The 25,958-nt window shown below is 37.0% G+C and overlaps 1 protein-coding gene across 2 annotated transcripts in view; it reads left to right on the plus strand.

Annotated features, from left to right (window-relative positions):
- The window catches only part of LOC150088625 (zinc transporter 6-like), a 222,268-nt gene that overhangs the window by 138,779 nt on the left and 57,531 nt on the right, over positions 1–25,958 (plus strand). For both annotated transcript variants that reach the window (XM_090370825.1, XM_090370826.1), the window contains exon 11: positions 21,238–21,340. In XM_090370825.1, coding sequence (XP_090226951.1) covers positions 21,238–21,340 — 103 coding nt within the window. The remainder of the gene's footprint in view (positions 1–21,237; positions 21,341–25,958) is intronic.

A 25,958-nucleotide genomic window follows, 5' to 3' on the forward strand; every position in this document is an offset into this window, starting at 1 on the left:
CCAATTCAGAAGAATGCTGTTCATGGAAATATCTGTACAAAAGGCATGCAGGAACTGAACATTAGTGTGACAGAGGGTGGAGAGTATTTGTAAGAGAAAGGTCATTAATTAATCTGACTGCCCCCCCCCCCCTTTTCATAGTCTGCGGACTATTGACAGATTTTTGGGGTACCACCCTTCTATAGATTTGGAACAGTATTCCATAGTAGAACAGTTTCAAGTATTTATGTAGTCAGTAGCCACATAGAGGAAAAGTAATACCAAGGGTAAAAAAGAAAACCCATTTTTTGATGCAGAGAAAGAAATATGCCAGGAGAGGTTAGAAGTAAGGATAATCCTGAATAGGAATATGTGATCTTGTATAGAAATCCGAGTTGTTTGTTATTTGGCTTTTAGGAGCATTAGCAACTAAGGCCATATTGCTCTAGGGATATGCAGTGGTCATTCCCCGACCTTTCCGCATCCTCCGTAATTGGTAGTCATGGGCTCGAACATTTCCAGGCAGTAATTTAATCTCTGATTAAATTACTGCCTGGAAATGGTCCATACTGTTTTAGAATACACAGCCAGATTTACCATTTGGTCTCAGCACTATATCCAGTGGTGAGCTATAGTGGGCTCGCGAGAGCCCATTGTTATTTTTTTTTTTAAAATTTGCGAGACCATTGTTGAGACGATCATTTATTTTACAAATGAAATTCTAAATGCACAATTATTGAGTATCCAGAGCCGAAACTATGGTGGGGCGAACGGAGTCCCATTCCCAGCATTTTAATGGCGCAATCGATTGGTTATGTATTTTAAAATTGCTTCGTTTTTGATTTAATTACAGTCAGATCTCTGTTTAACCAACTTCTTTATACTGAATTTTTTTAAATTCCCCTTGGTAATTACATTCAAAATACAGTAGTGTCTGCAGAACGAAAATTATTTCCATGTAACGAACAGATTAGGAGAGACATTTTTGTATGCATTGTTCTCACCTCTGGCCTTTAGGTAATTAGAAAGTGGCGAATTAAGGGTGAAAGGGATTACCGTTCCACAACGTTAGTGGTGTCCGTAAAACTTATGCAGTCACATTCCGAGAAGTTGCGCTAGTCAATATGCTTTCCATAGCCAGTCAGAGGATTAACACAACACACAACACAGCACAACCACAACACAGGTTGACCTCTGGTCAACCTGTGTTGTGGTTCCTCTTTATTCCGACAAACGGGCATATGTTTTTCGGAGAAGTGAGTGATCCATGCCTTCCAGTAAATTTCTCCTGTCTATGTTTACATGTTCACAGTAGCTGAATATCTGAATGATTCCGATATTTTGCACAGTATTCAAAGAACTAGTGACAGTAGCAACGTGGGGGGGGAGGATTGAGGAAACTAGGATATTATATAAACTTTAAGAAGATGAAATGTTGACAGATTTTGAAACTTTGTTGAGCCTTTCACTGCGTAGAAAATGTTCTAAAATATAATGGCATACAGGCAATAATTAAAAAAAAAAAAAAACTGTATTACCAATCTCCAAAAAAATAGCACGAATTAAGGATGATTGCTAAAGAACTTGATGTGGAAACTACAAAGATCGGTCATGTGTTCGGGCTACAAAGAGCAGCTTGTAGTTTGCGAATGGTAATTGCGGGTTAAGGGAATTATCCTGCATCGTGCAAACATTTTGGATCAGATGCCGCCGTAGCCCAGTGGTCAGGTGCGCGAGTGCATAAGTCACACGTGCCTTGAGTGACTCTGGTTCAAGCACCTTGATTGCTGTTTCTTGTGTTCTCTCTACCTTGTGAACTTCTCTGATGGTATGGAGAATAAACAGGAAATTTATTTTTATTTGGGATTGTTAAAGCGACTTTTAAATCTGGAATTTCTTAACCATTTAGCACTAATGATCGACATCCTGCAGGAGCTCTTTTACATTTCAGAAGCTTTACAGATTCACTATGGCAAAAGCAGATAAATTAATTATTCGAACTATCAATGCTATTGCTATTTGAAAAATCTGAAGGAAAATATGAAGCTAAAATTGAGAGTATGTTGAAGTGGAAAGAATTTGAAGGAATCAAAATCGAAAGTAAGAACAGTAAAATTACCTCGTGACAAGTTATTAAATGCATTGTTTTATCCTTAAAGGATAAGTTATTAATGGAACAGGGTGATTTTAAATTAAATAAAGAAAATAATGATTCCAGTGAAAGAAATTTTAAACATATTCTACCGGAAATCGTGGAATTTAAAAGAACTTTCGTCTCGGTAGCAAGACTGAAAACGGAATAAGAAATTTGTTTTCTGAAAAGAATTAATGATTTTAGAGATTTTGTCGAAGACAGTTTATTTTTAAAATCGAGTGAAATTCCCTTTACAATTAAGAAAGCCAGAAATATCTTTGAAACCATTGCGATTAGCAGTGCTGAAACTGAGCGAGCTTTCAGCGTAATGAATAATATCGTGTAAATGAATGAATGAATAAATGAACAAATAATATTGAAAATTAAACACATTGCAGATTATGATGACCATACATCTAAATGGAAAACCATTGCTTCAATTTGATCCGGATCGTTATGTCAATATTAATAAAGAAGTAAATTTCATATGGCAATTTTTAAAAGAAAATTTTCTTGAATATTTGTGCAATATTTTTCTCATGTAATCTGTGATTCTTATGTGCCTTTTCTAGAACAGTTTGTTTTTTATGTAATATTTGTTTTTATATTCTAGAATGTTTTGTGATAATTCGTTATTTGTAATATGGGAAATATTTTTGTTATTTTTTATTCACAGTATTAAAATTATATCATGAAAACAAATGTATCCATTATATTTCCCTAGTTGTGAAAAAAATAATAAAAAAAGTCGAGCATGTGCCAAGCACGAGTGGTAGATGGTTTTATGTAAAACATCCTTTGCGTCACCATATGATGTCACATGGTTGTGACGTCATACTATTCAAAAATTCCAAACAGAACTCGAGATATCATACTGGTCATGAAAAATGCGTCATGCGCTCTAATCTAATCATACTACTAGTGAATGTCCCACACAGACTAGTTGTCTGAGCGTGGGAAGCACCTCTGGCAGACACCGCAGGTGACGTCACTTCCGTGACCGATGAGATTTACTCGGTAGGTACCCCCCCTCCAAAAGGATGTTTCACATCAAAAACTTGGCAAAAGTGCGAGCCCATTGTTAAAATATTCACAGCTCACCACTGACTATATCCAAATGAGGCAAATAAGTCAGGATATGGGCAACTATATTTTCGATTCTGCTGAAGCAACAACAAAACAGCTTGAAAAACAAATCAAACCAAGGGTGTATGGCTGAAGTAATGCAACAATTGGATGAGATTCTGCGACAAGTTAACCCATTTGCTGAGTCATATAAACAAATGCATCGAATAACTCAGGCCAATCCAACAATGAATCTGCGCATGGCATTTAGAGAAGACCCAGACTTAGATAAGAGACAGTATAATGCATCTACATCCAAAGGTTGCTGCAATATTTGTTGGAGAAGACGGAACCACCTGCAAATAGAGACATATGCATGTATCCCACAGGTGACTGCTAAACAAGAATGCTGAAGAATGAAGAATCTAGATTAAACTATCTATGCCATAATCAGAAAGATGGCATATGTTACGCTGGGTACAATTAGTTTATATAAAATACTGTACTGCAAGGTATTTTGTTATTTCATATGGACAAATGAGAATTAATAATTGATGGAACTTTGAACCACAACTTACAGCGAAATTGCATGTTCACTCTTTTTACTGTAACGTGTATAAACTACTGTATATTGTAGTTTGTACACTTGCTTTTGAAACTACACTGCTATAGCATTTAAATTATCATTTGATATGCTGTTCCATTCTTTGCTGTAAACAATGCAGAACATTCTAAAATATATGTGTTATCTGCTTTTTTGTATCAGATTAAAATTCTTTGAACTACTGTTGCTATTATTTTCTTTATTTTATTTTCTGTTTCCACAAAATAAAGAAGACACTTTTCTTTATTGTTTGGAAATAGTAGCAGTGGAAGCCATACAGCACTCTTAAGCTTTACTGATATTGATCTTAATAGACTTAAAAGCAAACAAAATCACACGATTAAAGCATATTCAGATGATGGTGGTTTGTTCTAGACAAAGTCTGAAATGGAACTTTGACTCCTAGTGCATTTTTGATAGCTAACTTTAGGTCTGGGATCTGTTTTTCAGCCTGACGTTGCTACCATACAAGCGTAGTTCCTTGTGATGCCCTACATGAATTTTAAAACCTGCTGGTAATAGTATTGATACTTAAAATAAGCATAAGTACCTTACAGACTATAATTTGTATATCATAGACCACAATATCAAAATCTGCAGTCAGTAACTAGACCTTTTACTCCAAGACAGTGTCAGAGGGTAGGAGAGATACCTTTGGCTGTTCTGTTGTTTTGTGAACTGCAGATCAGATTTATGCACATTACCATTCTAGGGTTAAGAACAAAAAAAAAAAAAAAAAAAAAGCACCAAATCACCAAAAAATGGGGGTAAATATTCATTTACCATCTTTATTTCTTTTCTAGCACTGAATTTATTATTACATGTTATGTTTTTTGTCAAAGTACTATTTTGTGAAATTTCTTCCTTCAACTCCAAAATTCCTTCTTTTTTTTTTTAATAACTCATTTAAATATTATTTCTTTTGTCACCGTTTGCTGAAGGAGAGAGAACACATAATTGTCCTCATACAGACAGCTATTCTACACAGCTCTAACTTGCATACTGAAAAGCAAATAGTATTCGTCTTACAGCATCAGCCAAAAAAAAAAAAAAAAACCACTTCCCATATCACTTGTTCATCCCATCTAACAGTTTGTCTAGTTCTTCCTTGAATTTATTCAAACTATCCACCTCCACAACGCCAGATGGGAGTTTGTTCCAACAGCCATTCACCAACAGGCTTAAGGCTAATTTTTGCACATCTACCCTGCAACCATCCTTACTCAGTTTAAATTTATACTCCTCCATGTGTGTAGTCTGAGCAAGAGGAAGGATCCACATCCTTCCTAAAATGAGATTTCCAGACCTGAATGCAATATTCAAGATGTGGCCTAACCATTGCCTTATACAAAGGGATAATCGCTTGCTTATCCCTGCTGGAAAAATTTCTGTATATAATTGTCAGAACTCCATGAGCTGTCCAGAAGCCTGTCTGCACTGTTCAGAGAACTTCATATCTGACTGTACAGTTACTTCCAGGTCTTTTTCATTCTCCACTGCCTGAGTGTGGTACGACATAGCTGGTACATTAATCTGGGATTGCTGCTCCCCATATGAAGTACCTTAAATTTTACAATATTAAACTTCAATTACCATTTCTCAGTCCATCTGCCTAATTTTTCTAAATCTTGTTACAGTAGCATACCATGATAACTGTGATTACTATATGTCAACCTTCATATTGTCTGCAGACTTATACATTAAGCCTGATATGCCTTCAACAGTGTCATTAATAAGTATAGAAAACAACAATGGGCCCAGCACTGAACCTTGGGGGACTTTGCTAATAATATTACTCCAAGAAGAGCAGTGCCCATTAAGTGGCAGTAACCTTATCTTTAATGCAACTCTGCTCCAATTTCTATAGCCATCTTTTATATGCAGCAGTATCAAAAGCCTTTCTGAAATTGAAGTATATGATGCCAAAAATTATTTTTTGACATCCAGTTGCTTTGTTACTGTGTCCAATCAAATTGGTCAGATTGGTCAGACAAATTACTCCATCACAAATCCATGCAGTAACTAACATTTAACTGCATTCATATTTAGATGGTCCTGCATTGACTTCTGTAGCCAGTGATTTCATTATTTTCCTAGGAACGGAAGTCAAGCTAACAGGGCTGTAATTACTCATTTCACCCTTGGATACCCTTTATAAATTGGGGATACATTTGCACATCTCCAGTCCACAGGAATCCAAGGATATTCTCATAATCATAATGATCATTATCTCTTTTGCTCCCTCCCTTAATATGATTGGATAGATCCCATCCACCCCAGGTGCCTTTTTTCATTTAGGTTCAACAATTTGTCTTCCACTTGTCTCTCAGTTATCACAGAATCATTCAGCTACCTGTCACCCAAATTCTTAAAAAATTCCTCGTGTGAGTGTAGATGCAAAATACCTACTCACTTTTTCAACAACAATCTGAACAGGATTATTAACAATTAAGCCATTCATATCTAGTAGACCAATATGATTTATCCCCTCTCTTCTTGTGTTTATATAAGTAAAAAAGTCTTTGCTGTTTTTCTTTGCATTCTTTGCCAGAGACTTCTTGTAACTTGCCTTAGAATGTCTAACCTCCTTTGTGACCTGATTGCAAACTAGTTTATATCTGCTGTAGTCATCTGTATCATCTGATAATTTATATACACTTCATGCATTTTTATTCTCTGCCACATGTCTCATTAGTTCTTCTCATGTTCAGTCTAAGCTTTCAAAAGTATCACTTAGTCGATTTAAAAAACCTAGTAGTTTTTACAGTTGTATCCCTGAAATCTTCCCATTTAGAATTTGGAAATTTCATTAGTTGATCCTGCTGTATAGAATATAAAAATTGTCTGAGACTATTGTAGTCACTTTTACAAAACAAAAATCCTTCTCTTTGCCCTTGGCAGTAGTTAAATCTTTAAGTAAATCCGACATCAAACAAAACATTGGGATTATTCTTATCTAGTGGGTCTTTTACCTGCTGCTTATTAATGCACGAAGAGTCACTGCTGATAATTAGATCGAGAATATTTCTTTCTCTTATTGCCCCTCTAACATGCTAGTGTAGAAAACAATCATCCACTAAATCCACAAAGTTGTTACTGTGTGAGTGACCAACCCAAAATGTCCAGTCATTATCTGGAAAGTTAAAAGTCTCCCATTATAACACATTCTGATTTACTGGCCCACCCTATACAGGGTGTTTCAAAAATGATGGTCAATAATTTAAAGGTGAAAAGTACAAACTAAAATAAGCAAAAAAGTCCCAGTGAACATTGGGCCGCAAATGAACCATTTTCGAGATAATGCACATTTTCTATTAAGATCCACCATTGACTATGGGAGCACTAGTTTAGCAAAAAGCTGTGAATACTTTGCTAACAGTGGTTTTATTAAACATAAGATAATACATTTTTAATTTTTGGTTTCTACACCACAGGATTACAGGATTTTACAGATGTTACATGTTACAGGATGGTTTTTTTTTTTTTTTTTGTTAGTTGTTGGCACATCGGCTTCTGTAGCCATAATGCACCTCCCAAAGTTTTTGCATTTTACACTGATCCAAGCCCAAAGCGGGATTCAAACCCACGACATTTGGGTTGCCAGGCAGGTGCTTTACCCACCTGGCTAGCCCCGTCGGCATTACAGGATGTTCTTTCTAACACCCTTTCCTCACATCGGGTGTTATGCTTCTGGGCCTATCTGCTCATACCCCATGTTCTCTAAAGCGTTGATGTACCCTGATGAATGTGTGCCTGTTGGGCTGCCTTCAGCAAGGAAATAAATGCTTCTTGGTACAAATGTGCAGCCTCGAGTGCACTGCCGTTGGCTTTACCATACATGAAGTGCATGTCTGCATACTCTTTGTTGCTGTAACCTCTTTCCATGTTGACTATCCTTTGACAAGTACTACACTGGTGTGCAAAACTTAAGGACAAACACTATTTCTAAAGGTTACACCACAAAATCTTTACTTAAGATACTATTTACTGATGAGAGTAGATTCAGTCTCAGCAGCAATTCTGGATGTCAGCTAATCTGGTGAGAGGTTGGCACATGGTATCACCCCCCAAACATCACTGAAAGGGATCGATATGGTGGTCAAGGTGTCCTTGTCTGGGGAGGTCTTTACCTTGGATGGATGTACACAACTCCAGATACTGAAAGGCAGTACTGTAATCGGTGCACGCTACTGTACTGAGGTAATCCTTTCCCATGTGCATCTGTTTCGAGGTACCATTGACCCTAAGTTCATGTTTATAGATGATAATGCCACACCCCACTGCACTGGAGCTGTTGATATGCTTTTGGAAAGTGAGGACATTGTTCGTATGGATTGGCCTCCAAGTTCCCCCCCGATCTAAATCCCATCAAACACATATGGGATGCTCTGGAGAGACGCCTAGCGGCACGTCCACAGTCACCAGAAAATGTTCAACAGCTGAAGATGCCGCTGACAGAGGAATGGATGATGTTATCGCAAGAACTTATTGTTCTAAGTATGGACAGGCAGTGCAAAGCCCGCATCGACATTAGGAGTGGCCATATCTCCTACTGAGGACCACCTCTTCCCTTTGTTACATCTTTGGCAGTGGTACATCTGTATCATGGCAGCCAGTGCTACGTTGCCATTTTTCAATAAATTCCCTCTGTACTGTTTTGTTTCCGTTGTTGTGTCAGTGTTGTTTTCTTCATCATTTCTGTACCTCATGAGGTTCCTTTGGTATGCTTTTCCCATATGCAGGCCACTCTGTGAGAAGCTACAAGTGAAAACCTGACTAGTCCTTAAATTTTGCACACCAGTGTAGAAATGTGCAATATTTCGAAAACAATTCACATAAAGACCCACATTTACTAGGCTTTTTTTGCATATTGTAGTCTGTACAGTTCCCCTTTAAATTATTGACCATCACTTTTGAAGCACTCTGTATATCTGTGCAGTTCTTCATTACCAATCACAATCATTAGCCTATAACACATTTCTACTCTTTCCTTCCCCCCAATGCTTATGTCACACCAGACTGACTGAACATGGCACTTTCCACTCGTGTTCACTGGATACACTGCTTTTATGTGTTTCTTAACCAAGAGCATAACTTCCCTTCTCCCTCCTGGCCTGGCCTGTCCTGTCCTGTCCTTTCTGTACATATTGTACTCCCTATATTCATATTCTGAATCCTTTATGTATGAGTGACATGCTTCTGATAACCCCCACAATGTCTGAATTTGATGACCTTACCTTCAAATTCATCAAAATTATTTATGCCCCTAGCATTATTGTACACACAACTGTTTTTACTGTAACTTGGCAACCTTAACACAACCCATGTATTTGCTTGTTCTATGAAATCTTGAAATCTCTGACATCATGTGTTCCAGGCCTCTGCATGTTCCAATAGAAACAGTATGAGAAGGAATTCAAGTATATTCTGTCTTTGGCTACTGTTAATGTATTATTCTGGTATCCCACCCCTCAAGGTTGGCAGTTTTTAAACTCGCTTAACATTGTCCCTATAGCATTATCAAATATTTTTGTATCCCTTCTATTTAATTGTCTAATCCAGTGGTGTGCTGGAGCTGGCTTGCACTGGCTTGTGTGAGCCAGTCATTAAATTTTCAAGAATTTTTGCAAGCCAATTGTTAAACTGACAATGGCTATAAACTGTAGGGTGGCAAGCACTTCAATCCAAATGGCTAGTGGCATTTGGGCAATAAGTTTGTATATGGTGAAATAGAAAATCCAGCCGGGGTGTGTTATTTAAATCTAATAAAAATCTAACTGAGCTAGAAACTGTAGCTAAAGAACTTGAAATTGAAATTATCACTATGTGGTCCCAGTACTGCATTATACATGCATTTAAATATCCTGCATTATACATGCATTTTTCAAGTTCTTCTTCTTATTCTGGTCTGGCTCACAATAATTTTTTGCAAGACCTTGCTTTAGTGATAGACATCGTTGAAGAATTTTCATTACTTTCAACTGCACCTTCAGTCAAGATCAACTAACAATCAGAAAGCGCAAAATTAATCAAACACACAATAAGAGCTTTGGAAAATTTAAAGGTTGGTACTGGAAAACATGAATCTGAAGTTGAAGATTTGATTAAATCAGATAAGTTTAAAGATATTCCATTTAATAAAAATAATAAATTCTGTGCTCTTCCTAGGAATACATTACTAAAAAATTTAACTCAACACATGAATTTGCCTTTTGTCAGATAGAAATGATGAAAACATTTTAAATTATTTCGATTTATTAGAACTATCTACTTGGCCTTATGGCCAAGTATATGGTGAAAAAATAGTTGAACTATTTTTTCACCAGCTATCCATGGCCAGCTAACTTCACCATGGATAGCTGGTGAAAACGAAATTGTACCATTAAGTGAAATTTTAAAATATAAAATTGATTTGAACAATTTTTGGGATTTTGTAGATAATAACGTAGAATAAAAAAATGTTTCAATCCCTGCAAGTATTCAAAAAGCTAAAAAGATAGTTAGCACTATTGCAGTCAGTAGTGCTGAAGCTGAAAGAGGTTCCAGTTTAATGAACATAATTTGTACGAGGATGAGAAACAGTTCACACATTGGATTGTGAACTATTTATTCATTTCAAGGATGAAAAATAGTTCATCCTCGAAATGAATAAATAGTTCACAATAGATCACATATCGGATTTAATGATGATAAATTTATTGAAAAGAGTTTATTGATGATAAATATATTGAAATAAATTTATTGATAAATTTATTGAAAAGAGTTTATTGATGATAAATATATTGAAATAAATTTATTGATAAATTTATTGAAAAGATGGGAAAAGAGTTAGGTGATTGGGATGCAACTCCATTTGTCAAATCATGGTTGAATAACAACCATAATTGATATCGATGGTTCGACTGTTGATGATCCTGCTCAGGTAGCTGATAAATTGAATGAGTATTTTGCATCTACATTCACACATAAGTAATTCTGTAGGGAAGTGGAGGCCAGAAGTCTACCAAACTCTAGCATGGAGCTAAATGATTTTGTAATAACTGAGGACAATGTGGAGGAGAAATTGTTGAAGTTAAACATAAGGAAAGGCACCTGAGGTGGATGAGATCTATCCAGTTATATTAAAGGAGGCAGCAAAGGAAGTAAGCAAGCCTTTGTCATACTTGTGAGGGCATCCTTGGACTCAGGGGAGGTCTCCACAGACTGAAGATGTGCAAATGTATCCCCAGTTCACAAAGGGGATCGAAGGGTGACACGAGTAATTACAGACCTGTTAGTTTAACTTCTGTTCCAGGGAAAATAATGGAGTCACTGGTTAAAGAAGCATTGCAGAATCATCTAGACAAGATTGCAGTAATAATTCAGAGACAGCATGGGTTTGTTAAGGGGAAGTCTTGTCTCACCAATTTGATTGGATAGTATGATGTGGTCACAAAGGAACTGGAGGAAAAAATTAATTTTCATATCATATACTTGGATTTTAGGAAAGCTTTTGATACTGTTGCACATGGAAGACTACTGTACAAATTGGAGCAGTATGGCATTAAGGGTAAAATGGATATGGCATCAAGTTGCTACAATGGATAAAAGAATGGTTGAGTGGGAGTAGACAGAGAGTGGTAATCAACAGACACTGCTCTTCATGGACTGACTGCAGTAATAATTCAGACACAGCATGGGTTTGTTAAGGGGAAGTCTTGTCTCACCAATTTGATTGGATAGTATGATGTGGTCACAAAGGAACTGGAGGAAAAAATTAATTTTCATATCATATACTTGGATTTTAGGAAAGCTTTTGATACTGTTGCACATGGAAATTGTTGTACAAATTGGAGCAGTATGGCATTAAGGGTAAAATGGATATGGCATCAAGTTGCTACAATGGATAAAAGAATGGTTGAGTGGGAGTAGACAGAGAGTGGTAATCAACAGACACTGCTCTTCATGGACTAACGTTATTAGTGGAGTCCCCCCAGGGTTCGGTGTTGTGCCCATTGTTGTTTTGTATATTTTTCAATGATATTGATGAAGGTATATGTCAGGCTTAGTGCCCACGTTTGCAGATGATACAAAGATTGGCAGGGTTTTTAATGACAGTATGTTACTGCAACGGGATCTAGAAAAGTCGGGCAGTTCAGCTGAGAAGTGGAAAGTGAAGTTTGACAAATGCAAAGTACTGCATATGGGTACGAGTAACCACAGAGAAATATACCAACTGTATGGTATTACACTCATGGTGGTAGAAAATGAAAAAAGACTTGGGGGTAATTGTGCACTCAGATATGAAGTTTTCTGAGCAGTGCAGATAGGCTGCCAAAGCAGATCATAGAGTCTTGTCAGTGATATACAAGAATTTTGCTAGTAGCAATAAGGTGATTATTCCTTTCTATAAGGCAATGGTCAGGCCACAACTTGAGTACTGTGTACAGGCCTAGAGGCCTTATTTTAGGAAGGATGCAGAGTTGCTAGAATGACTACAGAGAAGGGCAACAAGGTCGTTGAGGGGAATGAACGGGTCCTCTTACCAAGAAAGGCTTAAGTTCTGCAAATTGCTGAACCTGAGGGGGCATAAATTCAAATTGAGGAAAGACAGTTGTAGAATATATGTGTGGAAATTTGCCTTTAGCCAGCTGGAACAAACTTCCATTTGTCATTGTGGAAGATGATAGCTTAAATAAATTGTAAATTTAAGGAAGAACTGGACAAACATTTTTAGAGCAAATGGATGGGTGAAATGGGGAGGTTTTTTTTTTTTTTTTTTGGCTGATGCTGTATAAGCTTGCTTTCTTGCATCATATGCCTCTTCAGTGCTAATACTGGCTTAGGAACAAGTTTGAGCTTCTGCAGACCTTGATATCAACAATGAATATAACAACTTTCTGAAAGTGATAAAGCTGAAGAAACCTATAGGTAAAAAAGAAATCCAAAGAAGAAAAAATTAGTCAAGAAACACTTGTCATGATGAACCAAATATGACAAATGAAGAGCAATATAAACACTGAGAAGGACAAAATTAAGTATACTGAGTTATGTAATAAATCATAAAGCCATTAGAAAGAGACTCAGAGAAGAAATAAGAAAATTGAATACAAAAAAAGGAGAACCAGCAATAAGTGAAAAAAAAGGACTTCAATCAGCAGTCATACAGAAAGACAAATGATACTGAATTTGAAGAATAGTGATGGTATACTTATAAATAGCAGACGACTACTATAAAGTATTACATAAGGAGCAAGGGAATGATGCCAGCAGTGGGGAAGATGGATCACAAATTAGCAACACATATGACATATCCGATATCCTCCCTGATGGGGTAGAACATGCATGAAATGAAGAAAATGAAGAATCAAAAAGCGTCAGTTAAAGACGAAGTTACTGTAGAGTTGTTAAAATTAGGAGGAAGAGACACGATACAAAAACTGGCAAGACTCTTCACAAAATACATTAGGAAAGGTGTGATGCCTAAGGAGTGGAATAATGCAATCATAATTTTGCTGCATAAGAAAGGAGATAAATCAGACATTGGAAATTATAGACCATTTAGCTTGTTCCGCATGTAGAAGCTGTTCACAAGGGTCATTACTAATATATTAGAAAGAATACTTGATGAGAATCAACTGAAAGAGCAAGCTGGCTTTAGGACAGGATTCTCAATTATTGATCAGCTTCACGTAATATCACAGTTAATGGAGAAAGCAAATTAATATAAAATGCCATTTTGCCTGGCATTTGTGGATTGTGAAAAGGGATTTGACTCCATATAGCATAAGGCAATGTTTCTGGCACTGGAAAGACAAGTCATAGACATCCCATACATTATGATTTTGAAGAAAACATACGAGAACGCTACCTGCTTTATTACACTAAACCAGGGGTCACCAAACTATGGCCCCCAGGCCATATCTGGCCTGCGTAGTCTGTTCATCCGGCCCGGCCCGGCCCGCCCCGCCCCACCACGCCCCACACTGTGCTACAATGATCAAAATTTCTAAAATATATTGTAATTATTTGTAATTTAAAGGCAATTCTCTTTGTTGGGTGTAGCAGTTCAAAAGCAAACATTGATGATATTTTAAAAGCTAAACGCCAGTTCCATAAATCACTTTAATCTTTTCTGCTTATCTTATTCCTAATGTCGCCTTCCTTGATAAGTTTTTGATAAATAAATATATTTGTTATCTTTATTTTTCTATACAGTAATACCCTGACTTATGCAAACTCGGAGTTACGCAGTTCTTGATTTTTTTGTTTGGCAACACTGCCACCCACTATCTTCAAGGTCGTTTTTCATATGCTATCGATATACAGTGTGATGGCGGAGAGTGAGAGCAAAAGATGAACAAAATTCAACTTTGCTGCCGCATGAGCTGCACACATATACAAGAATTTGCATTCCAACTGTCATATTTATATGTGTGCATTCGAATTTGTGCTCAACTTTTGTCGGAAATTACATCGTTTCCACGAATAAAAAAACTTTCCAGGCTTTAAGGTTTCCAAAGACCAATTTGACAATGATGGTCGGCAGGAATGCAGCTGGTGACCGCAAGTTAAAACCTCTCTTAATTTATCTCTCCGAAAACCCAAGAGTTTTAAAAGATATATCTAAAATTAGCGTACCAGTGATTTGGAAGTCAAATCATAAAGCTTGGGTGACAGCTTCCGTTTTTGAGGACTGGTTTGGTCACCTCTTCATACCCGAAGTCGAACGTTATTGCAAGTCTCAACAGATTCCATTTAAATTGATCCTTCTTATTAACAATGCATCCGGTCACCCTCCTGCCACCCTAATTAATTTCGACCCACGTGTGAAAGTTGTGTTTTTGCCTCCAAACACAACCAGCTTGCTTCAACCGATGGACCAGGGAGTCATCAAAATATTCAAGGCCTACTACACGAGGCGTTCGTTTGCACGTCTCAATGAAGCTATGAGACAAAATAGTGAGATATCTGTTAAAGACTTTTGGAAACAATTCAATGTTTTAGATGCCGTAAGAATCATTGAAGAATCTTGGGATGAAATTCACAAAAAAACATTGAATGGTGTCTGGAAGAAACTTTGTCCATTTTTTTTTCAAAAATGGGACGAAAACAATGCCAGAAACTGATCATGTCGCTCATATGATAGAAGAAGTTGTTAATCTTGCCAGTCAATTAGATTTGGAAGTCAATGGTGATGATGTCAACGAGCTGTTGGATTCACATAGTGAGGAGCTGACAATGAATGAGCTCGTAGAGATGTGTGAGCAAAACATCACTGAATTATCCGACACTTCAGACCCAGTTCCACCAGAAAAGCACATGACAATTGCAAGCTTGACAGAAGGTCTCAGCTCACTTGAAAAGGGCTTAAAAATTTTAGAAAACAGACTCCAACGAAGAACGTGTTATAGCTACACAGCAAGGAATAAAAAATTATTAGCTTGCTACGAATAAATTCTGCGTGAAAAAAAGAAGGCGCTGTTGTCAGACGAATTTGTTAGATTTTATGAAGCCATCGACATCGAAATAACTTTTTTACGTAACTCATTTATTTTTTTTTAATACATAATTTGTATTAATATGTATAAATAACTGCAATTTTATTAAATATTTTTCTTTTAAACTAGTGTTTTTGTTAGTCCTTGGTCCCAATTAAACAAAATTTATATGTATTTATATGCAAAGTTGTACCCCGACTTACGCGAATTCAACTTAAGCGATTTTCGTCGGATCCACCTATCGCGTAACTTTGGGGTATTATTGTATATTCTTTATTTTTGCATATTTTGTGTATTGGTAAATAAATATATTCGTTGTCTTCATTTTTGTTGTATTTACTGAATTGTACACATTGAACAAAATGATTATACGGCCTGCGCTCGTCAATCTCTCGGTTATCTGGCCCGTCGTGAAAAAAGTTTGTTGACCCCTGGACTAGACAAAGACAGTAGCAGATTTAAAATTGAGAAAGGAGTTCGACAAGAAGACACAATATATCCAAAGGTGTTTACTGCTGCTCTTGAGGAAGCTTTCAGAAGTTGGACTGGTCGCAGAAAGGAGTCAGTGTGAATGGAAAGTACCTAAATCATTTACGATTTGCAGTTGACATTGTGATCATAAGCCATGAACCCAAAGAATTAGAGGAAAATCTTAATCAATTATGGGGAGGTAGTAAGGATTTCGGACTCTAGATGAATATGGTTAGAACAAAAGTAATGATGAACAAGTATGCCACAGGAAGGGATATTATTATTATTATTAGCCATATGATGCAAGGAAGCCTGAGGCTTATGCTGCACCAGCCAAAAAAAAAATTCCCAAATTACCCTGAGAGAGAGAGAGAGAGAGAGAAAGTAGAAAGGAATCACCAAAGAAAGAGAAGAATGATGATGTCCAGCACACCCACACTCACATCTGGTGAGTATGGGTGTGCCAAGCCCATACTCCCCAGATGTGAGCCCCTGGGGAAGATAATCATTGATGGAACAAAAATTGTAAAGGTGAATTCATATACTTATCTTGGACAAGTCATTAGCTGTAATAATGATAAATGGCTGAAGTCAAGAGAAGAATAATTTTTGAATGGATAGTATTCAGGAAATATAGCCACATAAAAAAGTAAAGTGCAGCCATTATCAACCCACTGCAGGATGGAAGCCTCCTCAACAATTCATGTTGAGGGAAATGGACCATAATCTGCCATGCTGGTCCAGTGCGGGTTGGCAGATCGACCGTATTCAGCAGTCAGGGGCTTGAACCCCGGTCAACTCAAAGAGCGTGTGCTACTGCACTCCCGCTCCTGCCCACTCGGCTACGGATAGCCACATACTGAGGAGCAATATCCCAATTTGTCTGAAACTTAAAATAATGAACCAATTTATACTCCCCACAATGACTTATAGAAGTGAAACTCGTGCACTCGCCAAAAGAATGGAAGAAAAGCTGAAAACTACACAGCAAAGAATGGAACAAATTATATTAGGAATCAGACTGTTGAATAAGAAAAGAAACATGTGGATTAGGCTGAAAACTCAAGTAAAGGATATTCTTATCAAACTAAAGAACTGGAATGGACTTGGGAGGACACATAGCCCAAAGACATGATGAGAGATGGACTAAGAAAATAACAGAAAAGTACACAAGAGAAGCTAAAAGAAAACCTAGAAGACAACAACGATGATGGACAGATAATTCCAGAGTTTCTGGGTAGTAAATGGATGGCTATTACACAAAACAGAAGGAGCTGGAAAGTTGCTGGAAAGTTGCTGGAGAGGCCTTCATCTTGCAGTGGATTTAAAATGGCCAACGATGATGACAACAAGAGCTAGCAAAAGTTAATGAAGACATTTTGCGAGAATCAATTGACTATATAGAAATTACAATAAAAAAAATGAATATTTTATTATTGTTTGAAGTTTTAGTATTTCTAATTGTTGTAAATCAGTAAAACTTACAATAAATATATAGACACATGTTCTTATCCTTGTTTTTTTTAAGCAAGCTGGTTGTTAGAAATTCATCATCATAGCAGCAAAGAGAGCATCCCTGTAGGAATGCTCTCTTTGCTGTTAATGAGCACAGACCATGCTTAAAAAATTCTACTCAAACAAAAGCCCTTCTCTTTGCTTTTGTTTTATATTTTTAAGTAAGTCCCACATAAAAACATTTTGCTCACTCTCACCTAGTGGGTCTTTTACCTGCAGCTTCTTAATGCATGAAGGGTCGCTGCTGATAATCAGATCAAGAGTATTGCTTTCTCTTGTTGCCTTGCATATTCTCTCCAGGACTGAATTAATTGGCAAGGCTCTATCATGTGTAAATATCATATATAACTGTTGTTTTTCTTGTTTTGTTTTTTTCTCTTCCTTTCACAAATAACATCAGTTTATGCTCTTTTAAGAAGTACAATAATGATATTTTTTAGACTACAATTACATTCCTATTGAGAAAAAAAAGCAACACAATATAAATTTATAATTGTAAAATCTAAACAGTAATACTTGGTCCAATTTTAACAACAAATTCAAAAATTTCAACTCAAATATTCAAAAAGGGCCCAGAGACAAATAGCCTAAAACTAAAAGTAATCAGGACAAACCCCTGGTACCTTTTAATTGAAACATACAATGTAGTGATTACACAACTGTAATTTTTCTGTGTTTAGAAAAATATTAAATCAGAAACACTATTATGTTCAAAGCTACACAAGTAAGCATTATGATTAAAGTTTTAAAGGGTGACTTGTGTAACTTAATCATTTAATTTACAGGTTAGGAATTTATAGAAAAAAGGCCATAGTCTTTGTCACTGAAATATAAAAGTATATTCTGTGGTTTTCATTTTAGGCTTATTTTACAGTTCTGAGTATGAATATCTCTTCAGAGAAATTTAACAAATAAAAAGGAAGCCTGCCTTTGCCAATTATGATTTTTTATGATAGATAGAAAAATATTATACAATAGTTAAACTGTGGAAATATAATTACTAAAGGAAAACCATATATTAAGAACCACTTGTCCCACTATAGCCTATAAATTAATCTTGGAAACTACTAGGCTTTATATACCAACTAAGAAATATTGTGTTCATGGTTTAGGCCTAAATGGATGTCAGATGAACTAATAAGACATATGGCAGAGAAGAAAAATTCATGGGATACTTATAAATTAATGGGTGACATGGAAACTTATGATAGATATAAGCTGGTCTGTAACCAAGTCACAAAGGAGATTAGGCAGGCAAAGGCAGATTATGAGAAATCTTTGGCAAAGGATGCAAAGAAAAACAACAGAGTTCTTTACCTATGTAAACTCTAGAAGGAAAGGGATGAATCAGATTGGTCCACTGGATATTGATGGTTCAACTGTTGATGATCCTGTTCAGGTGGCTAACAAACTAAATGAGTATTTTGCATCTACATTCACACGTGAGGAGTTATTTAGGGAGGGAATGCCAGAGGTGAATTGAACTCTGGCAGTGAGCTAGATGATTTTGTAATAACTGAGAGGAAAGTGGAGGAGAAATTGTTAAAGATAAACATAAAAAAGGCACCCGGGGTGGATGGGATTTATCCAGTTATATTAAAGGAGGCAGCAAAGGAAGTAAGCAAACCCTTAGCCATAATTATGAGAGCTTCTTTGGACTCAGGGGAGGTACCCATGGACTGGAGATGTGCAAATGTGACCCCCAATTCACAAAGGAGGATCCAAGGGCAACACAAGTAATTATAGACCTGTTAGTTTAACTTCTGTTCCAGGAAAATTAATGGAGGCACTGGTAAAAGAAGCACTGCAGGATCATCTAGAACAAGACTTCAGTTATAGCTCGGACACAGCATGGTTTTGTTAAGGGAAAGTCTTGCCTGACCAATTTGATTGGATACTATGATGTGGTCACAAAGGAACTGGATGCAGGGAATAACTTTGATATCATATATTTCGATCTTAGAAAGGCTTTTGATATTGTTGCACATGGAAGACTGCTGAACAAATTGGAGCCGTGTGGCATTGGAGGCAATTGCTGCTATGGATAAAGGGATGGTTGAGTGGGAGAAGACAGAGAGTGGTAATCAATGGTCACTGCTCATCGTGGACTAATGTTATTAGTGAAGTCCCTCAGGGTTCAGTGTTGGGTCCATTGTTGTTTTCTGTATTTATAAATGATATTGATGATTGTTTATCAAGCTTAATGTCCAAGTTTGCAGACGATACGAAGGTTGGTAGGGTTTTTAAGGACACTAATGACAGTACGCTGCTGCAAAGGATCTAGAAAAGTTGAGCAGATGGGCTGAGAGGTGGAAAATGAAGTTTAACGTAGACAAATATATGGGAAGACAAATATATACTACATATGGGAAGCAGTAACCACAGAGTAATGTATCAACTCTGTGGTACTACACTGACAGTGGTAGAGAACAAAAAGGCAGGCAGATATGAATTTTTCTGAGCAGTGCAGGCGGTCAGCAAGAGTAGCTCATGGTGTCTTGTCAATGATATACAGGAATGTTTCTAGCAGGGATAAGGAGGTGATTATCCCCTTGTATAAGGCAATGGTCAGGCCACACCTTGAGCACTGTATACAGGTCTAGAGGCCTCATTTTAAGAAGGATGTAGAGCTGTGGGAACGAGTACAGAGAAAGGCAACAAGATTAGTGAATGGAACAAAGGGTTGCTCTTATGAAGAAAGGCTTAAGTTTTGCAAATTACGGTGTCTGAAGACTAGGCACCTGCGAGGTGATCTGATTGAGGTATATGAAGCTTTGAATGGTTTGAGCATGCTCAATGCTGGTGGGATTCTTCCTCTTGCTCAGAACAATCACCTGAGAGGGCATAAATTCAAATTGAGGAAAGGCAGATGTAGGATAGATGTGCAGAAGTTTGCCTTTAGTCAGTGGGTAGTTGGTTAGTGGAAAAGACTTCATCCTTTGTTGATATCCTAGATATCCTAAATAAATTTAAGGCTGGGCTGGACAGGTATTTTGAACGAACGGAGGGGTGAAATGGAAGAGGTTTTTTTTTTTTTTTTGGCTGATGCTGCATAAGCTTGCTTTCTTGCATCATGTGCCTCTACTAATGCTAATAAAGGTTTAATAAAATTAGTATTTTTCAATAAAACTAAAATTTATTACCAGTCCACAAGTTAAGAGTCTCCTCATTTATAGTACTTTGTAAACTGTGATAGTTATGATTCAGAAAAAAATCTGACATATAACCGTTGTTGCTTGTTTTTTACTCTTCCTCCCAAATATACACTAATCATAAAAACTTGCATCTTGAACTACATTTGTAACAAGGAAATGGTAAAACTTAAAGAAAAGGAAATTTGCATTCCACTCAAGATATATTATTAAATTAAATAATTTATCATCTGCAGATGTCTTCCTTTCAACAAATAATTCATGTATATTTTTGCCTAGGAGGAGAGATACATTAGTAAATTTCTGGTTTTCATCCAACAAAGGGACACACTATAGACTGCATTCAGTTATGGACTGTATACTTAGGCTTCATGACCCTAGCTGTCATGGTGTTTATTATAGGCACCCCAACTGGTACAATTCATTTTCTTGGTTTTTTTGGAATAATAGTTTGTAATGGAAGTGAAATTTTTCAGCTGTTCGTCTTTGGCTGAAACCAAAAGCATTACAAAAAGAACAATTTCTGCCTTTTATTGATGAGTAAGTCTTCCACTGCTAATTGGAAGAGTTTCTCTTCTTCTTTTCCTGCCTACCAAGATATATTTTCGTAATAAGCCTTACATGTTATTCAAAGTGTTATTTTATTATTTATTTGATATTTCTAATGATATTTCCAAGTATTATTTTATTTTTTTTGCAAAATAATTTTAAAAAAATTAATTTATGTTAAGAAGAATAAGTGATCGCTACAACATTACTCTTATTTTGTAAAACTAGAATGTAAAATTTAAATTTTAAATGAGTTTCACTAATTGAATTATGTAATATTTTTGCTAGCAGTTACCATGCAGCAGATACTGTAGCAGCAATTATTATTGCAGCAATGGTGTGTGTAACAATGTTTCCAATGAGTGTATACAGTGGAAGAATATTGCTTCAGGTAAATAAATTCAGAAAATAACTTTCCTGTAGTTTTCTAATTGTAGATGACATATGTATGTGAGATTGTTTATTTTTAATGTGCACTTTGAATTACAAAACTTATACTTCTTGCTCATGATTCTTGGATTAAATATACATTATATTACATATATTTCTTATGAAAAAATGTCCTTTGAAAGTATACTGGTTTCACCACTTGTTTCTCATTTGACAGTCTGGGTTCAAAAATTTCAGAGACTGGAGAAATTCTTAAAGATCTCTTTAATTGAGGCTGAAATTCAAATTATATTTTAAACACCACCAGAGCACTTTGCTCATATCCATATTGTGTATTTTTCTGTAGAAATATTTGTTCATAGCCAGTTTGCATGTTGTGCTGATGAAAAAACCTGGCATAACTCACTGGAATCCTCCAGTGAGTTATGCCAGGTTTTTAGTCCACTTTGCTGAGAGTGGCTAACTACAGCCTCAATCAAAATGGACTCTAGAAATTCCTCTGGTCACCAACAGGAAACAAAAACAAAATCATCCAGACATTTCCAAAGGAGTGGCAGACTGCAATACATACTGATGACTAAGCTGACATGGAAGACTTTAATTGGGGCTGTAGACAGCTGTCTCAGGCAGATTAAGTAGGCTTTGTCCTTCGTGAGGTATTAATATTAGTCAGGCCAAGTGATACTAGGATTAGCTTATTCTGCATCAACAAAAAAAAGGGGAGAAAATACTTGAGTTGATCACAATTTGTCCGTTTCAAAATAAGTAACTATCCACTTCTGAATTGAACTTTGTCGGACTCCTTATCTCAAGTACTTTAGGAGGAAACTTATTCCAATGACCAACAACAGGCTGCCTAAAGGTGAACTTCGAGGGATCTAGTCTTCTGTTGCTTCCAAAATTTTATATTTGTATCCCTTTGTTCATTTCTCTATGTTTTAGCCTTTATGATATGCAAATCAGCCCATGAGCACATAATGTGTACAGACATAATGAACATGCACTTGAGACAATGAGCACACTGCAGCAGATCATATGTCTAGACATGTCTCATTCTTATTTCCATGCAGCAAGATGTTCACTTGTAGTCTGTTATTCTCACCCAGTGATTCTCATAGTTTGTCGGAGTGCACTTAATGTGTGTTAAAATTTGCTTTAAAATCAGAAAAACTACATTTCTGAATGTCACTTGATCTTTCATAGCCCCGTATGCCTGTGGCATCCAAAGGTTGCTCCACTAGTATCGAGGGCCCAGTGTGCAAAAATCCCCCCCCCCACCCACACACACCATTATGCCACCATATATTGCATTTTGATAGTTGCCAGAGTGGGTCCATGGACATGTTGTTTTTGCCATATTCTGATCATCCCATCAGTGTGAAGAGATAGGAACTAGAATCTGTCAGACCAGACGAAGTTTTTCCAGTGTTAGTATTCCTGAGCACACTCGAGGGTACAGCTCGAAAAACGATGTTCGCAGGCCAGCCGCTAGTTAGTACACCGGATCAGCTAGTGTATAATCTTGCTACCTCTACTCTGCCAGATAGTGACTGGAGGTAGTCCGAGTAATGTGTATGCAGGGAGCATTGTCGAGGCCCCTTTATTTCAAGGATCTGGGTATATTCTTACCATGTGTATGCCATATCCAAAAATTTCATTACTTCATACAGCATGTCCCACACACTTTTTCTTACTATTGAATACACCATGAATTGTCAAACTAATAGAGCAAGCTTATATGCGAAAAGATCTAAACCTCCCAAGCACTTCCTAATTCATTTCACAAATATACGTGGTCTCAATTCTAATCGATGCCCAAATTATTTGCTGTATGATTCCTTTTGCCTCAAAGGTGGTAAATATGTTCGTTCTGATATTCCCTGTCAGAGACTTAGCAATTTGGAATCTCCTCTCTTTGATCTTCTCTGGCTTAAAATCTTTCTACCTCATTGTGTCAAATTCATCTGTTGTCTCTACCGTTCTCCTAACTCCACTAATCACTTGGAGCTCTTTGACTTCCTCTCTTTGCAATTTGACTTTCTCCAGTCCAACTTTCCTAACAGTGAGATAATTTTTCTTGGTGATTTTAATGTTCACAACTCCAGCTGGCTTCTGTTTTCTAGTCACAACGACCCAGCTGGTCGAGATGCTGAGGCTTTTGCAATTACTAATGACCTTGCACAGATTGTTCATTTACCTAGAAGAATACCGAACAAACCTAATCATACAGCCAACATGCTTGATCTTTTTCTCACAACCACCCCTTCTAAGTACAAGGTCGAAGTGAGAGGTCCTTTAGGCACTTCAGATCACAACTTGTGGTGATTGTCTCTTCTCCAATGGAGCCTTTATCTCATGGCTATTCCCAACCTCATATTGTTTGGCATTACAAGAATGCAAAAATGGGATGACCTGTGAGATTTCTTTTCTTCTTTTCCTTGGTCGGATTACTGTTTCAAAACTTCTGATGTCAACATTTGCTCAGGTCATGTCAGTGAAATTATTCTTGCAGGAATGGAATCCTTTATCCCATACTCCACTTTAAAATCTCGTCCTTTATCTAAACCTTGGTTTTCCAATAAATGTGCTAAGACTGTTCAAGAGAAGAATGTTGCATATCGCAATTGCCTTGTTTCTAATTCTTCAGATTCATTTTCTGCCTACACCAAAACTCGCAACAATTGTAAAGCAGTTATTAATCAATCCAAACTAGAGTTTGAACAGGCTAAGAGTAGAAAACTTGCTTCTTGCCCTAATGGTAGCCGAGCATTCTGGTCTCTTGCAAAAGCTATTGGCCGCAACTTTTGCCCATCTCTGCTCCCGCCTCTGTCCAAACCAGATGGTTCTGTTGTCACTTCAGCCAAGGATAAAGCTGACCTACTAGCATCCCATTTTTCTTCCAACTCATTTATTAATGATCTTGGTAAAACACCTTCCACCATTCTCAACACACTTCATTCAATGCCTCCTATGGTCTTCCATCAAAAGGATGTCAGTAGGATTTTGACGAATCTTGATGCTAAGAAAGCTCCATGTCCCGATGGTATTTCTCCACTTGTTCTCAGAACCTGTGCTCCTGAACTTACTCCTCTTCTTTGCCCCCTTTTTACACTTTCTTATTCCAAAGGTATTTTTCCTTCTGCTTGGAGATTTATTCATATCCAGCCAGTTCCTAAAAAAGGGTAACAAATCCCTCCCATCCAATTATCGTCGCATTGCAGTTACTTCTACTCTGTCTAAAGTAATGAAAAAATCAATTAACCGCCAACTCTTAAACTACCTAGAAACCTTCCATCTGATCAATGATCGCCAGTATGGATTCCGTCAGTGTCGATCCACTGGTGATATTCTGGCTTATGTTACCCATTTATGGACTAATTCAATGGAATGGAATGGATCAGTGAAACATGAGTAGTTGCTCTTGACATCTCAAAGGCTTTCAATCGTGTTTGGCATAAAGGTCTTCTAAACAAGCTTGCATCTTATGGATTGCCAACTGTTTTTAGTAATTGGTTATCCAGTTTTCTCTCTGATTGCTCACTGAGGGTGATGGTAGATGACTCTCTGTCTTCCAACTTCTCCACTAATGCTGGTGTCCCCCAAGGTTCAGTTCTTTCCCCCACTTTTTTCCTCTTGTATATTAATGACCTTCTTCCATTGACTTCAAATCCTATCCATAGTTTTGCCGATGATAGCACATTGCATTCCACTTTCCATTTTGAGAAGCCTTGCCGAAAATCTGCTACCAATTCCTTAAATGCCAATCTTCAGGTAATTCTTCAGTGGGACAAAGACAACTTAGTTGATTTCAACCCTTCTAAAACTCAGTCTTGTCTTATATCTCGCAAAAAGGATTCTTCTGCTTCTATGCTTATCTTTAGTGACAATCCGATTTCTAGGAAAAATGATATATCTCTTTTGGAGATTACCCTGACTTCTAATCTTTCTTGGCACAAGTACATTACAAATATTGCTTCCTCTACATCTAAAAAACTTGGTTTTCTCTTTCCCTCTCGGCGTTACTTTCCAAACAGCTGCTCACTCTGTACAAATCGCAAATCCACCCTGCCATGGCATATTGTTCCCACATCTGGGGTGGTGCCCCCAAAACCTCTCTCTCACAGGCTTCTTGATTCCATTCAGAAGTGGGCAGTTAGGTTAATTAATGATTCTTCTCTAACAGAGTCTCTCCACTCGCTGTCTCATAGACGTACTGTTTCTGCTGCATGCCTCTTCTACAGATACTTCCATGGGCACTGTTCTTCTGAATTGGCTTCTATAATTCCTGCTCTCTCTCTTTCAAAATAGTCCGATCACGTGCCGCCACCAGCCAACATCCATTTCCTATCCAACTTCAAACTCACAGAACCAACTTTTCATCTTCCTTGTTTATTCATTCAACTGCCATTTTCTGGAACAACCTTCCTTCATATGTATTTCCTGAAAATTACAGTCTACAGAAGTTCAAGTCCAATGTTAACAAATATCTTCTTTCGTCTTCTCAACCTCCAACCCAATCACTGTACTAAGTACTATAGGTTCTAATACCTCTTGTGTTTGGGGTTTACATAAAAAAAAAAAAAAAAAAAAAAAAAAGACTGTGGCCATATCATCTTGTT

This window comes from Mastigoproctus giganteus, chromosome 3 (assembly GCF_048544385.1).
Source record: "Mastigoproctus giganteus isolate SK-2022 chromosome 3, ASM4854438v1, whole genome shotgun sequence".
NCBI classification, from domain to species: domain Eukaryota; kingdom Metazoa; phylum Arthropoda; class Arachnida; order Uropygi; family Thelyphonidae; genus Mastigoproctus; species Mastigoproctus giganteus.